At 47.8% G+C, this 14,172-nt stretch overlaps 1 protein-coding gene across 6 annotated transcripts in view; it reads left to right on the top strand.

The window, feature by feature from the left end:
• Positions 1-14,172, top strand: part of SLCO3A1 (solute carrier organic anion transporter family member 3A1) — a 300,076-nt gene that overhangs the window by 263,302 nt on the left and 22,602 nt on the right. For all 6 annotated transcript variants that reach the window (XM_032842354.1, XM_032842355.1, XM_032842350.1 and 3 more), the window contains exons 8-9: positions 6,175-6,350; positions 10,526-10,590. In XM_032842354.1, the coding sequence (XP_032698245.1) occupies positions 6,175-6,350; positions 10,526-10,590 (241 nt within the window). The remainder of the gene's footprint in view (positions 1-6,174; positions 6,351-10,525; positions 10,591-14,172) is intronic.

Below are 14,172 nucleotides of genomic sequence, written 5' to 3'. Positions count from 1 at the left end.
TGTTTCTCCCTGGCTATTATCCTTCAGCCAGTGACCCTGAAAGGGAACATGAGAGTATATTTCTTCTTGCAGTTTTTCAGTATCCCCTTTGCCTTGAGGTACGTGGGTTGCTGGTGCCCTTCGTGATGAGCTCTGAGGTCTTTACCTAAAAATACCAGCTTGGGTTGGGCCGGTGCAGCGAAGAGATTCTAAGCTACAAATGGACAGTAATGAATGACAGGAGAGGGTCTGAGGGACTTGGCCGGATCACGAGGGAATCATAGGTGTCTGGGACACATAGGAACGCGTCACTGCTGGAAGGAAAATGTCCCTGTCTGTCCCTCCCTTATTAGGCTGTCATGAGCAAGGGATCAGAGGTCTGGCAGGCGGCTGCACAGGACAGTGCATGTCTCAGCACTCTTAGTGGCAAACTCCCTCCCTCCCCTGCCCCACCAAGCTACAGAATGAGGGCCCAGCATTTAATCAAAATTGTCATTTCTGCCTAGGAACTGAATACATTACAGAAAGAAAACCAGAAAGAGTGTTCTCGAATGTTGGGAGTAACTCCCTACCTTTCAATACAGCAGACTCTCCGTGCCTCTAACCTCATCCCCCACCCCCCGTACCTGTCCTCTTGGAAATGTCATCTTTCAACCTAGAAATCAGCTTTATTTGTACCATTAATAGTGATTGCTGCATCCAGTATTACACGTGGGGGGAAAAGACCCAAGCGCAAACAGGTTCATTTGCCAGTATTTGTGAAAAACACTGCTGAAAAGTGGTTTTTTTTTTTCATCTCTTGTAATATGAGCTGTCAAAATAGCACACTTATGATTTCCTGCATCCATAGAAAATTAGCCCAAGATTCTAAAGAGTAATTTTTCTATTTTCATGGTCTCCAGTTTTATTGTAGTTGTTTATCCCCATCATTATGTGAGCAGAAACATTTCTCAGTCTAAATTAATGACTGAGTGTGGCCTTGGAGTACAGTTTCCAGTGGCTGTGCTATCTTCTTCATTGATTTCTTCTTTATTTTGTAACGTTCTCGAGTTCTTCATTTTTTTTTTAGTAGATGATAGATTTGTATTGTTCAGAAATCAAAAAGTGTAAAAAAGTGGAAACTCTCCTTTCCACCGCTGTCTTCTGTTCACCTACTGTCCGACCCATCACTCTGCCAAGTAGAGTAACTACTGTTTCTGGTTTATTGTATATCTGACTGGACTTTAATGCATCTCTAAGGTCTTTCTTATTCTGTACCTCGGGTGTGGGGGTTTTTGTTGTTGCTCCTGCCTTTTTGAGAGCTGTGTGGTGTTCCGGCATGGGGATCTGTTGGGGCCTATGTCACCGGTCCCTGTGATGGGCACTCAGATTGCCGCACAACATTAGGTCTTGAAAACAGAGTTGTGGCTGCTGTTGTGTGTAGGTCGTGTTGTACCCGGGGCACGTCTGTCTGTAGGATAAGTTCTTGTAGAATTTCTGAGTCCGTCCCCCTCTGCTCTCTGGGTCAGCATTGGTTCCAAAGGCCAGGCCGGGTCCTCTGTGAGCAAAGAGGCCAAGTGATTGTCAATGTGATCTATCAAGACGCACTTATTTCTGGGAAAACCAGACTGTAGACACATGCACGTACGCACACACACACACACACGCATCCATATGTGCCACCAGACAGAGAAGACCACTTTTCCTCCCACTGAATGGCAAACTGGGAAGACATTCCTTTGAAACAGGGCGTTTCCCAGATCAGGGACAGTAAACCAGTCTTCTGGAGGCTGGTGGACTTTCTTACCAGTTGAACATACTGGGTACCAGGAGTACTTTGGGTTTGCCCCTTTACTCAGGCCGTGACCGTCGACAGGTGGGTTCTGAGACCCATCTGCCACCGGCCGGACGGGACTGTTAAATCCAGACAGGGTGAGAATTCGCATCCCAGCCCCCGTCCTCCCTTCAGCAGAGTGGATTGCTATCCTGTCATACCCAGGTCCGCTCTGTATTTTCCACCTTCCTGCTGCTTGGAGCTTTTGCAAGTTGAAGAGTTCCCATGTAGATGTCCGGTTAATATCAGCAGAAAGGCTGTCCCCCCCGCTTCCTTTCTATATGGGACAGTAGTCTGAAACCCCATCAGCGGGAAGTCGCCTGTTGTAATTATGGGGAAGATGACACTGTGTGGTCCTCGTCTGTGGTTCTTCCCATCACGTGTGGATGTGTTCCCAAAGAGCTCCTCTGGAGCCAGCGTCCCCACACGTCCTTTAGCATGTGACATCCAGGCCCAGCTCTTGTGTCACCCAAGCCCAAATGAATGATGTGCCCCATCTCTTGCCATATGGCCACAGGCTCTGCCTGTTCCCTTAGATTCCTTCTTGGAAGGGTTTCAGGGAAGTCCCAGCTGCCCCTCCCCCTGCAGACCATGGGACCACCCAGGGGTTCCCAGTGATTGTGTCAGACTGAGTCACCTGCCCAGAAAGGAGACCCATTCACGTGTCCCTGCTCAGACCCTCTGGCTTACCTCCTCCCTAGCCTCTTCCACAGCTCTTCTCAAATAAATTGAGTCAGAATAAGTAAATACAGGTTTGCCCAGAATCTCTGCAGCTTCTCTCCTGAGCACCAGCAAGCTGACGTCTTCACCGGTTGTATTTCCCCTTCTGGCATTAATGACCCTACGAGTGCCACGTTTTTGTCCAGTCAGCCCAAAGCTGCCCTTGGCCTGTTTTTGTCTCCTCCCTCTCCCTGGCTTCATGCGCTGTCACCTCCCTCCCCTGGTCTCGGGCGCAGATCCCACGGGGCCTCAGCTTTGCCGTCCACTTACTCCATTCCCAGGATACTGGCTTCAGGGACACAGTCACCCCCTGGACCAGGCAGGGCCAGGCAATTGCTGCATCAGATAGTCTGGGAGAAAGATGTCTCATTTTGATCCCATTCAGTTAGGGGCAGGAGCACAGACCGAATCCAGGGTGGGTCCATTTCTTAGAGCAGAGAGGACCCCGGCAGTTTCCTTTCATGGTAAATATAACGCAGTTGAGCCCGCGTCAGTATGGGGCAAAAATCTAGGACTGAGCATAGGTCCCAGTTACAGATTACTTTTTAAACTCAGCAAAGCTCACCAATCACATGGTTCATTCACCGGGTCCTGGCCCTGACCCCTCGGTTCCGGTACTCACATCACATTTGTAAGAGGCCGAGTCAGAGCTCACTTCTTAGGATGCTTGATGAAGCAGGACCACAGCCATCCCCAAGGGGCCTGTTCCTCACTTATACCTGGGAACTATTTGGGTCCATGTGGTTCTCAGCTCCCCCAGACCCAGACCTTTCTTTTCTCACAGCAGGAATCAGAGACAGAAGGATTTGAGGGTTTGAGAAGGAATTAGGATATGGGGAAATGAATAGGACTTGAGATCTGTTCATTTGTTCGATAAATAGCTCTTGACTCCCTGTCATGGGAAAAGCCCTGTCCTTGAGAGCTGAGGATAAATTAGGGAGAAAAACCACAGTGGTGTCTGGGCTCCGTAGCCCCATAGTCATGAGGAAAAAGGATCGGACATGGGAGTAAGGGGTTCCAGAGAGTTAATAGGGTATCACTTCTCAGGCAAGAGATGCAGAGATAGGGGAGGTTGGGGTCGGGGGGACGTGCATCTCTCAGAGTTTGGTCAGGAAAACAGCGCCCACAAGTATGTTGGAGATAAAGAATTTAGTGTGGGAATCGGAGCTACTGTGAACATGGGTGAGTTGGGGAATTAAAATCTGGGAGGAGTGTCATGAAGGACCGGAGGACAGTCACTCCATCCCCAGAAGCTCCTGCTCAGGTGGGAACGTGGGGGCTTATGGGAAAATCCCAAGAAGCCGTGTTCCCGTGGCTGCTGAGAGAGACGAAAGGGGTGCTGGCCAGGTCCGCAGGCAAACAACCACATCAGTAGAGGTGGGCCCGGGGCCTCTGTTGTCAGCAGGACAGGCAAAAACGAGGGCAGGTGTGAACACGGATGCTAGGGCCACCCGCCCCCTTTGGGGCACCTCCACAGATGTAGTATCATCCCCAAGTCTGACCTTGTGAAGGGTCATGGCCTCTGTTTAACTTCCGCCTTCTAAATCTCACCCATGTCCCCCCCCCCCCATCCCACCCCTGCGCCCCTGTCCAGCTCCCATCCCCCGCAGGGAAGGGGATTCTGGGGAAATCGCTCCCAGCGTAGCAGAGGAGTAGTGCTGAGCTGACAGGCAGAATCCAGCTCGGGGTGTTTGATCCCAGATTCCGCCTGGAGATGGTAACGTGCTCAGAGCCCCCGGGGCAGGATGGATCAGGTGCGTCTGGGAGGATTAAGGGCTGTGGGGCTGTGGAAGCCAGGGAGGAAAGTGGTTCATGGGTACGCCCTCCTGGGGGGCTCCAGGAAGAGAAAAGTGGATGGTGGGGTCAGGATATGGAGGCCCCCAGGGAGCTTAGCAGGATCGGGTTCCTGCCTGTGGGGGACAGAAGCCAGCCCAGCCGGAGTGAGGGGAGGCTTGGGGGATGAGGTGGTGAGTGTAGACAGCTAGTGATGTGTGGCTGTGAGGTTGGGATCTGGGCGGGGGTGGGGCAGACAGTTTCCTTGCCAGAATAGGGAGAGAAGGGGCATTTTAAGATGTAGGTAGGGAGAAGTCCTGCCTCCTGGTCAATGCAGGGGAAGGTCATTCGCAGAGGACCTCTAAAACCGTCTGCTAAGCTTCACCGGCTGTGTGTCAGCTTCGTGAAGTGCTCAGGAGAGTGTCCCTCAGACACAGTCCTCCTCCTCCTCAGGGCCCACAAAGGCCCTGGCTCATGGCTCAGCAGGGGGAGGCCTCCTAGAAGGAGGTGAATTTTACAGAAGTGCCAGGAAGCCCCCAGGCAGGAGGTGTGTGGGAGGGGGCATAGAGGCAAGACTCCAGCACCTCGGGGGGAATTACAGTAAATGCCGCAGGGTGCTGGTACCGGGCCATTTGCACAGAGGCACCTGCTCTGGGCACAATGCTTAGGAAGAAGGGTCCAGCCCCACACCCTGTCTGCCCCCACACCTCTGCCCCATGGGTAGAAGCCCCTGTGCAGAGCACAGCCAGATGGGGTGAGCCTGATGGGATGGGGGGGCACCTAAGAGCCTTTGGACACCCCTGAAACATCCCCTGTGACTTGATGGGATGAGCAAAACCCCCACCTGTGCTGTGTTCTGTGGGAAGAGAAAAGGGACAGGGAGGATGGAGAGGAACGAAGACAGGAGGAGGCACGTGCAAGCCAAAAGGGATTTGTTTGACCCTCAGGAGGATTTTCCTTGGTGTGTGCTCTGAAAGCCAAGCAGTCCCGAGAAGAAAAGCAATGAATCATTTATGATTGTATTCATTAAAGGCCTCTGCACTATTATTATCGAACCTTAATTGGCTTGGCGCTCACTTGGCACTGCCTCTCCCGGCCCTTGCCCCTCCCGTTGCCATCAGAAATTCCTCTGATGATGAAGGAGGGACCAGACCATGCCTGGGAGCAGGGGCAACTGGGCAGGAATCCACCGCAAGATCAAATGGAATGCAGTCCTTTTTTTTTTTTTCCCCCTTCTTGGATCAAGTATAAATAAATGTGTCTGGTTTGGGCTTTCGCTCGCTGCCCGCACGTGGTCTGCTGCAAGCTCCTGGCATCTCTTAGCCGTCTTTGCTAACCCTGCCGCGCAAGAACGTTCCCATTAAGCTGCCCCCTCCATTGGCCCCAAAAGAGCAGCAACTTGGTGCATGACAATGCACGTCCTTTGTTCCAAGTGCCACACTGGGCATTGAAGCAACAACAATATGCAGGTTACCTGATTTACTTCTTTTAATACACTTTATTGTAATTATCACTTCATAAAAGAGAGGACAAATTGGCAAGTAATTATAACGTTAATTTGGCAATGTTTTATCATATTGGGAAGGCGCTGTTTCCTCTCTAATTGTATTGGGGGGGTGCCGTTTGTCTAGGGTACAGCTTATGGAGGGATTCTGGAACGTGGAAGTGAAACACACAGGAGATGGGGCACGGGCTCTCCTCCCCGTAAATATTCCTTTATTTGCATGTGTTTTGCAGCCTCTTAAAAAGCTAACTCGTTTATTCAGGCCTAATTAATGGAATGCCACAGAATGCATAATTAGTCTGTGACAGCGCCAGCTGATGGATGGCTTTGGGTTCGGAAACGGGAGATTGCCCCCAGTTAAAAGGGCTGAACACTTGCATTTCAGAATCTCACCGGCTGTGCGTGCCTCACGACCGTCCCGCCTGAGAACACGACTGTGGTTCCTGGAAAGTGCCCCAGTCCCGGGTGCCAAGAGGCCTTCCTCACCTTCCTGTGTGTGATGTGTGTCTGCAGCATGATCGGGGCGATGGCACAGACACCCTCGGTCATCATCCTTATCAGGTAAGCTCAGGGCCGGGGACTCGAGAGCCAGGCTCCCCTCTCACCCTGCCCTTGCCTACCTCGTGGGCGCCAGCAGTCCTCAGGGGGCCAGAACGTCAGGTACTGTGTGCATCTCGGAAGCCAGCTTCCCCGGGCTGATAGGGGTCCGTTAACATCTGACGGGACCTCACAAGAGACCAGAAAGCGTGGCCCAAGGGCGATGATACACCTTCATATCCTCCCAAGAGTAGACCCTGCAGGTGATTTGGAAAGGAACCGTGGTCCTGCATCGATTTTTACAGAGAGCAGCATTATTGCAATAAGACAGCAATGGCACTGGACTAGCCGAGTCCTCAAGTCCAGCTCCCGTCCCACCGCTGATCAACCACATGACCTTGGGCGCATTTTCCCTCAGAGGTGTTTATGAATTGGGGCCGGGGAGTGATGTCATTGGTCCTGCTGGCCTCCTGCGGTAGTGTGGGTCCCAGGGAGGCCATGGGTCTGCCAACAGTGACCTCTCTTGTACAAATAGATGGTTCGAGAGGGCACCCAGAGTCTGTGGCTCCCTGTGTCTCGGGACCTGTCCTGGGGGCAGGGGCGCTGCCTCCAAGGGGACCTATGGAGTCCTCTTCTGAGTAACGTGTACATCTGCCAAGTTATCTAGAGTTGTTTGAGGAACCCAGAAATGGAATGCTCCATAACTCAGAATCTTTGTTGAACCATAGGAAGTGACACCAAACACAGACCCGCCTTACTGGGATGTGGCTAGTTCCCTCCTAGCAGCTAGAAATACAAGTAGGAGTGCAACGCTTGAGTGTGACCTGTGCCAACCCACGGCCCCAGCTGCTTTATCCAGCTCCGTCTTTCTCCCCATGCCCACCGCGTTTCCCGGGCTCGGTTATGAATTCCTAAGGAAGAGTATTTCTGCAAAGTGCTTATTTTCTCAAGGAGGTCATTAGCAAAGCCTTGTTAATGTGCAGAAGCATTAAGGCAACAATAACAACGTGCCATTCTGTACTTACTAAACTTGAGAAATCAGTGTTAAATATTCACGCCCAGCGTTTGAAGGGCTGTAGCAATGCTGGTCAAATCCCATACTGCTGGGGGCATTGAAAAGCCCATCGCTCCGATTTCAAAGAAGCATTCTAGCATTGTGAATTAAGAGTCATAAAAGTGTTCAGATTTTTTATGAGGTAACCCTGCCTCTTGCCACTTAGGAAAATACTGCTCTACCAGAAAAACAGCTCTGTGCAGACAGATTTTTATTACTATGTTAACTATAATAGGAGAAAAACCTGAATTGGAATAATGAATAAAATTATAGTACTGTACCATAGCTCAATGGGATAATGAAAATCCTTAAGAATGTGAAAAGTATTTGTGGAGTGAACTGTTGCATTTAAATTATATACAGCGGTTGATGATGTAGAGTATGCATGTGGACAAAGCCCGTCAGGTCCCAGGTCTGGGGTGGCTGTGTTCCAGGTAACTTATTTTTCATTTTTAGAAATTCCCGTGAAGTTATATTGTGTTGGCCACATACAAAAGACACCAAGGTGCAGGAAGAAAATGACCTTCGTGACCATTAGCAATGACTAGTCCCCTTTCTTTGCTCTCCATGACTTCCATACAAAAAAAGCCAGCTTACTGTTTGCAACTGGCAGAGCAAACACAGAAAGGTGAAATCTTAATCACTTCCAAGTCCCAGCTTGATAAACAGCTCTTGGAGATTTTCAGGAAACTATTTTGATTCCTTTGGCTAGATCAGCAACAGGTGGCCTGTATGACCTAGACTGGGTCTCGGCCACCCCATAACCCCGTACTCTGCTGGGGTCTGTGAGAGGCACAGACTCGTACATCAGGTCCATCGAGGTGAACGGGGTAGCCCCTTATTCTGTCACCATCCCAGTCCACTTTGCCATCCTAGATGATTTAGGCAGACACAAGGGCACAGCCCAGGCCTGTGCCAGCCTTTTCCCGTGCCAGAGTGATGGCCCCACTGTAGTGCACAGAGCACCCCTAGGTGAGAAGATAAGCTGACCCTCACTGAGCCCCTCTTTCGGAGCCAGCACTGTGCTCCTGTTTTAATTATGTGTTTACGTCCTGATTAGCATTCCCCTTCTACAGATGGAGAGGTAGAGGCTCCGAGAGTGTTTAAGCAGTATTCTCAAGGTCATCAGCCCCTAAGTTGTAGACCTAAGCCCCCACCCCTGGCCTTCCCCAGACCTTTCAGTAACATTCAGACCCAAACCTTCCATTTCTGCATAGCTCGATCTGAGAAGGAAGGCTCCCCCCATGGGAACCAGTTCCCCAACAGGATATGATGAGAGATCTTAGCACCTTGCTCATTTTATTCCTAGTGACAGGAGAGCTGAAAGGATAGCAAATTTCAAGTGATAAGTATTCTAGCTCATTATACCAGCACGTTTGCTTGAGAAGAAAAATTTGCCTTTATTTGGGTGTCTTTCAATTCAGTACCTTCAAGGGAATGTACAAAATGCAGAACCAGGGAGCCGATAATAGCACTGAAGAACTTAGATTTGGAAACAAGTATGTTCTGAAGAGAACTGGCTGTGCTTCTGTCCAGAAACGCTGAACTCATCATTGATGTTGTTTGGGTCTCTGGCTTCATCAGCTGAAGAATGGTTTTCCCATCACTCAGAGAAAGTCTTGACTTGCTGGCCTATATCACACTCTTTATAATTAAGAAGAAATGGGTATTTCCCCAAGAATAACACATTTTTAGTTTTCACTGGAAATCTTAGAAATAGGGCAGAGACTGTAAAAACTATATCCATGTTCCTTTGGGTTTGATGACGTCCTTTGGTCGCTCTGCCAAGAAGCCAAAGACAGGCCCGCCTAAAGCTTGAATCAGGTGGTAGGTAGGTCATTGGATGGATAACGTCGGATGGTGAGATGAATGACCTCTGGGGTCATCTTAGAATATACTTTTAGCTAGTAAATCTACAGTCAGGTTATGTATCCTGGGTATTAGATATCCTAGGGGACTTAAGATAACCAGTGGTGACTTTGTTTCTAACATTTTTTTCTACAGAGTTGATTGCCTAGGTCCTCCCTATGCTGCATGGGTCTTTCTGGTCTTTGAGCCTCCTTGTGTTTTCAAAGTGAGTCCAGTGAGCCACACTGGGCTGGTTTTAGGCCTAGCCAAGTCCTTCCAGGGGTCATAGTTGTGCACTCACCACCCCATTTCCCCTAGGGACTTAGGATGGGAATGGCATAAGGGGAAGTTTCTCTGCCAGTGGTGTCCTGAAGCAGGTGTGCATGTAGTCCATCAAATACATCTCCCTTCACATCCCCTCTCCACCCCACTAGAATTTATATATTACTCAGTACATCGTCACCGTGATGTGCTCATGATGAACAAGAGCAGGTCATCCCTGGACTCAAGGAGAGAGGACAAGCCTTGAATTAATACTAGTTTTAAGGGGAAGAGGCATTTTAAAAAAGATGTGTTATCAGCTGGGAGGGCCCCTTTATCTGGAATGGTCATCACTTCCAAACCACCTCTACTGTCATACTCATCCCAGAAAATGTTCTACCCTGAGAATATTCTAGAAAATGTGCAAGAGACTCATTCTAACAGACTCTTGTAGATAAACCAAAGCCAGGGTGATTGAGTCATTTCAAAACAAAGAACCAAGACCCTATGAAGATACTTTCCCAATTTAAAAGGTAGTGGCATTGGATATAGATGAATGGGTTATTTTGCAAGTGGTCTGTCTGCGGTGTCAAACCAATGGTCGTCTGGTTGATTTCACAGAATAACCTTGGAAGGACGAGGGTGTTTATGGTGCTGTTTGTGACGCATAAGAGACATGGTCTTCCCAGTTCATATTTCCCCAATACATGTATCCTACCAAGTTAAGATGATTTCCTATCCTGGTAAAAGCAAAATGCCTTTCAATGAAGACTTAAGGGACCACATTTGCATGTCTTCCTTCCAAGGACAAGATTAGCCCCATTATTCACACTTTCAGGTTCCTACACTTATCTTGTCGTTGCGGTTAGTTGCTTTTCAGACTTTAAACAGAAAGCCAAAAAAAAAAAGGACCCCCAAAACTATTAATTTCTGAAGAATGGCTCTGATGGACAGCCGTGGAGGACTCTGGGGTCTGTTAATTAAAGCGAAGTGATAAGAATCTTTTCCTTTCTCCTCTTCATCTCTTTGCATGTAGGACAGTCAGCCCTGAACTCAAGTCTTACGCCCTGGGAGTCCTGTTTCTCCTCCTCCGTTTGTTGGGTATGTATGCTCTCTTTATTCCTTCAGTAATGAATTGGATGCTTATACCCAGGTGAGTAAAAGTCCGTGACTTTGTCCCGTTTCTTGAGCCATTTTTTTTTTCTATGCAGTTTAATAACTATTAGTAAACAAGAGAAACTTAAAATCTGTACGTTTTGCTCTGGGTTGAGACCTAGCTTCTCTCTGGATACCGCCAAGTTTTCCTTTATATAAACTCTGTCTCTGTGCCACACTGAATTCTCAGAGGCATAAGAAGGGGAAAGTGATGGCACCAAAGGGAAAAACATTTGATAGCATAACGTGGCTCCCTCATTAAGCAAACCCTGGGCAGCTCGTGAAATGCCTCATTTTTGGGGCCGCCAGCTGGGACAGAGAGGCAATCTTACAACACATCACAAATGGAAACTTTGCGCCCTTTAAATTTTTCCAAACTGATTGAGTTTATTTAATTTGGGTTTCCAGGATGGGAAAAAGGTGACCTTCGTGCTATAGAACATACATTCCAAGGTTTGGTATGGATAAAAGGAATTAAGTCTAACCCTCTCATTTTTAAAATGAGAAAATAGAGCACAGGAATATTCCATGGTTCTCCCTGGGTCCTAGGACAGGCTGAGGCGAAGCTGGAACGGCTCACTGGGTAATTCAGCTGCCAGGCATGCCCCACCCATGTCCCTCTAGACCTCTGTTGCTTTATGAACATCCCTTTGTCAAAACCAAGATAAAAACAGGGTAACTTTTCCCCTTGAAGACTAGTGGTCTTCTTTAATGGTCATTGTATGGTAAATAAATGTGCAAAGGGAGATAACCGTGGTGTGTATTTTTAGAGTAAAAATTAAACTCCTTATTCTAAGTATATCACTGTAGACGCGCACAAAGACTCAGACCTAGAAATATTTATGAAAATGTTTGTATAACATGAAAATTTGGCAACCCCCCAACGTACAGCAGCCAGGGAATTAATTACATCTATTATGATTCAGAATTCCAGTAGGATTTATAGCCCCCTCTAAAATTCTGGTAAGTATGTATAAACATTGAAAGGGCACATGACCTATGGAAGAGAAAGAAGTCTATAATATACTATATATTCAAGTCTTCTTAAATATAAACATGGAACAATATTAGAAAGCTAAATAAACATGGTATGTTGTTGTCTGGGTAAGAATATATAAATCCTATTTTCTAAATGTTTTAAAATTTTGAATGAATATGTAGGTGCCTGTTACTTTTATAATGAGATGAATTCCTGATATCCAGAAGAACCTTCAGCCTCTGGTCGTTCATAAGGTCCTCGCTGGGGAATGGCAAGTCCTGGGCAAATGCAGCCCCTCACTTCCTTTCTCAGCCTGTAGCAGAATATTTCCAGTGGGCTGCTGTGGTCTTTCCTCCCATGCCCAGGACAAGGTCCCAGCATCCTCTCCACTATTACCAGTCCATGGATATGGGTGCACATAGGGAAACTTAAGTGGCGTTTTTTTATCTTACTTTGATCTTGTAGGAAACAAAAATGCCCTAGGTATGAAGATACCCAGTTAAGACAAGTTCAGTAGGAATTCAAACTAAAACATTTAGGACTCCCTGTTGTAGTAGCTTGTAGAATTCTATAACCACAGGGTAATTGTCATGTTGATTTTTTTTTTTTTTCTCCTTCTCGGGAGGGCCAAGTATGCACGCATCGTAATGTCTCACCCCTGCTGCCTTGATTTTGGTGGATAAAGGAGTGTGTAACATCAGATAGCAAGTTGGGAACCCTTATTTCTGTAAATGTTAAAGTAGTTTCACATACACATTCATTCAACAAACTAGTATTTATTGAGCACCTAATGGGTTCACACCTTCCGTGGACCGTGCCCAGGTAAGTGGGCATAGCTCTCCTCCTGGGAGTCCTCTTGCAAGCTGACCGGGGAAGGTGGGACTCCCCCATCTGTGGAGTTGCTCTAAGGGAATCTCTGTACCTCTAAACAGATGCTGAAGACTCCAAAAATAGCTGGTAAGAACAAACACAACAAAAAAATAGTTACCCTTTAGAATAACTTGATAGCACAAAATGAAAAAAAAAAAAAGATTTGTAAAATATTTCTGAAATGATAATGAAAATTACAGGACACTTGAAATCAGAATGGAAAATTATATCACTTGTATAATGTGACACTGTTAAGATCCTTGTATGTTGCCCTAAAGCAGTTCCATGTTTGTAGGAATAATCAGCCAGGCGTTATCCAGAATCGTATTTTCCAACTTCTGTGACTGATCCCCAGTGAGAGAGAAGTTTTACATTATGGTCCAGTACCCACATACATATGCATTAATATAGCGGAGACAAAAATTTCACAAAAATAGTACCCTTAATGTGTATGTATTCTCTTCTCTTCCATGCTTTTTAAGAAATTGGTCATGACCCACGATATTGATTTTGTTTCCCCTTTATGGGTTACCAGAGTCTAGAGAACTCCACTCTAGCAGGATATGGTAGCTTCATCTTTTCCTTAAATGCAGCTTCTCAAAGAGGTCTTTGCAATTGCCTGATTCCATTTCCTGCAGCACCCAAGAAGCTTAACTGCCATTACTGTTAACGAGGGGTCAGCCAAGAAATCAGATTCCACGACCCTGTTGGCCTTTGCGATTGGCCCTGTAGTCAGGTAGTGGGAATTTAATGGAGCATCACAGTGTGGTGTGGCGTCGCCACAATGATGTCATCACAGTGGCGTGATGGCGGGAGTGTAGATCTGAAACCATGTGGTGTCTGCCTCAGACATGAAGATATGAGCAAGAGGTATGTGGGTGAGCCGGGAGACTGCTTTATATGGAGGGCCTTGCAGAAGTAAAAACTGGGGAGGGAGCACCGTGTTTGGGGCTGCAGGAAGCGCTGTGTGGCTGGAGTGTGCACGGCAAGCGGAGTCTGGCAAAAGATGGGGCAGGGGTGGGCGGCCATCAGGAACGTGATCTGAAGGGGTGGCTGCTCTGTCCACAGGTTTGACCTTTATCTCTAAGGCAGAGGAAGTCATGGATCGACTTTACCCAGGAAGTCACCAGGGGGTTGTGCCTTTGAGGAAAGCCCACCGTGTGTGCTGTAGGGAGAATGAACATGTGGGGACTGAACAATAAGCCACTGGTACCACGGGGTAGCTGGTGGAGTATCTGATGGCCTGGGTGGGGGAGGGACGGGTGGAAGGAAAACCTTCCAGGCTAAGTCTCTGAGTGGAAGTGTACACACTGGAGTATGAAGAGGGAAGAATCCACAGTGACAGCTCCTTAAAGAGGCTTGGATCACATGATGAATGGGGACGTTGCTTATTGAAACAGGAAGACCCGGAGGAAGAGAGATTTGGGAGTGGCATAGACCAGTACTGTGCAGTAGAACTTTCTAGAATAATGGAAATGCTCTATCTTTGCATCACCTGTGGCTATTGAGCACTTGAAATGGGGCTTCTATAAATTTTAGTTTTTACTGAGTTTTATTTAAGTAGCCACATGGGGCCATGTGGCTGTGGTGTCGGACACTCTGAGGCACCGCTCTCAGTGAGGCAGAACCTGAGGCAGTGGGGCAGCAGGGGGAGCCCACTCTTTCCAGATTCTTGGCTG

This window comes from Lontra canadensis, unplaced genomic scaffold, assembly GCF_010015895.1.
Source record: "Lontra canadensis isolate GAN:19392208 unplaced genomic scaffold, GSC_riverotter_1.0 scaffold128, whole genome shotgun sequence".
NCBI classification, from domain to species: Eukaryota; Metazoa; Chordata; class Mammalia; order Carnivora; family Mustelidae; genus Lontra; species Lontra canadensis.
This window is presented reverse-complemented; position numbering and strand designations above follow the sequence as displayed.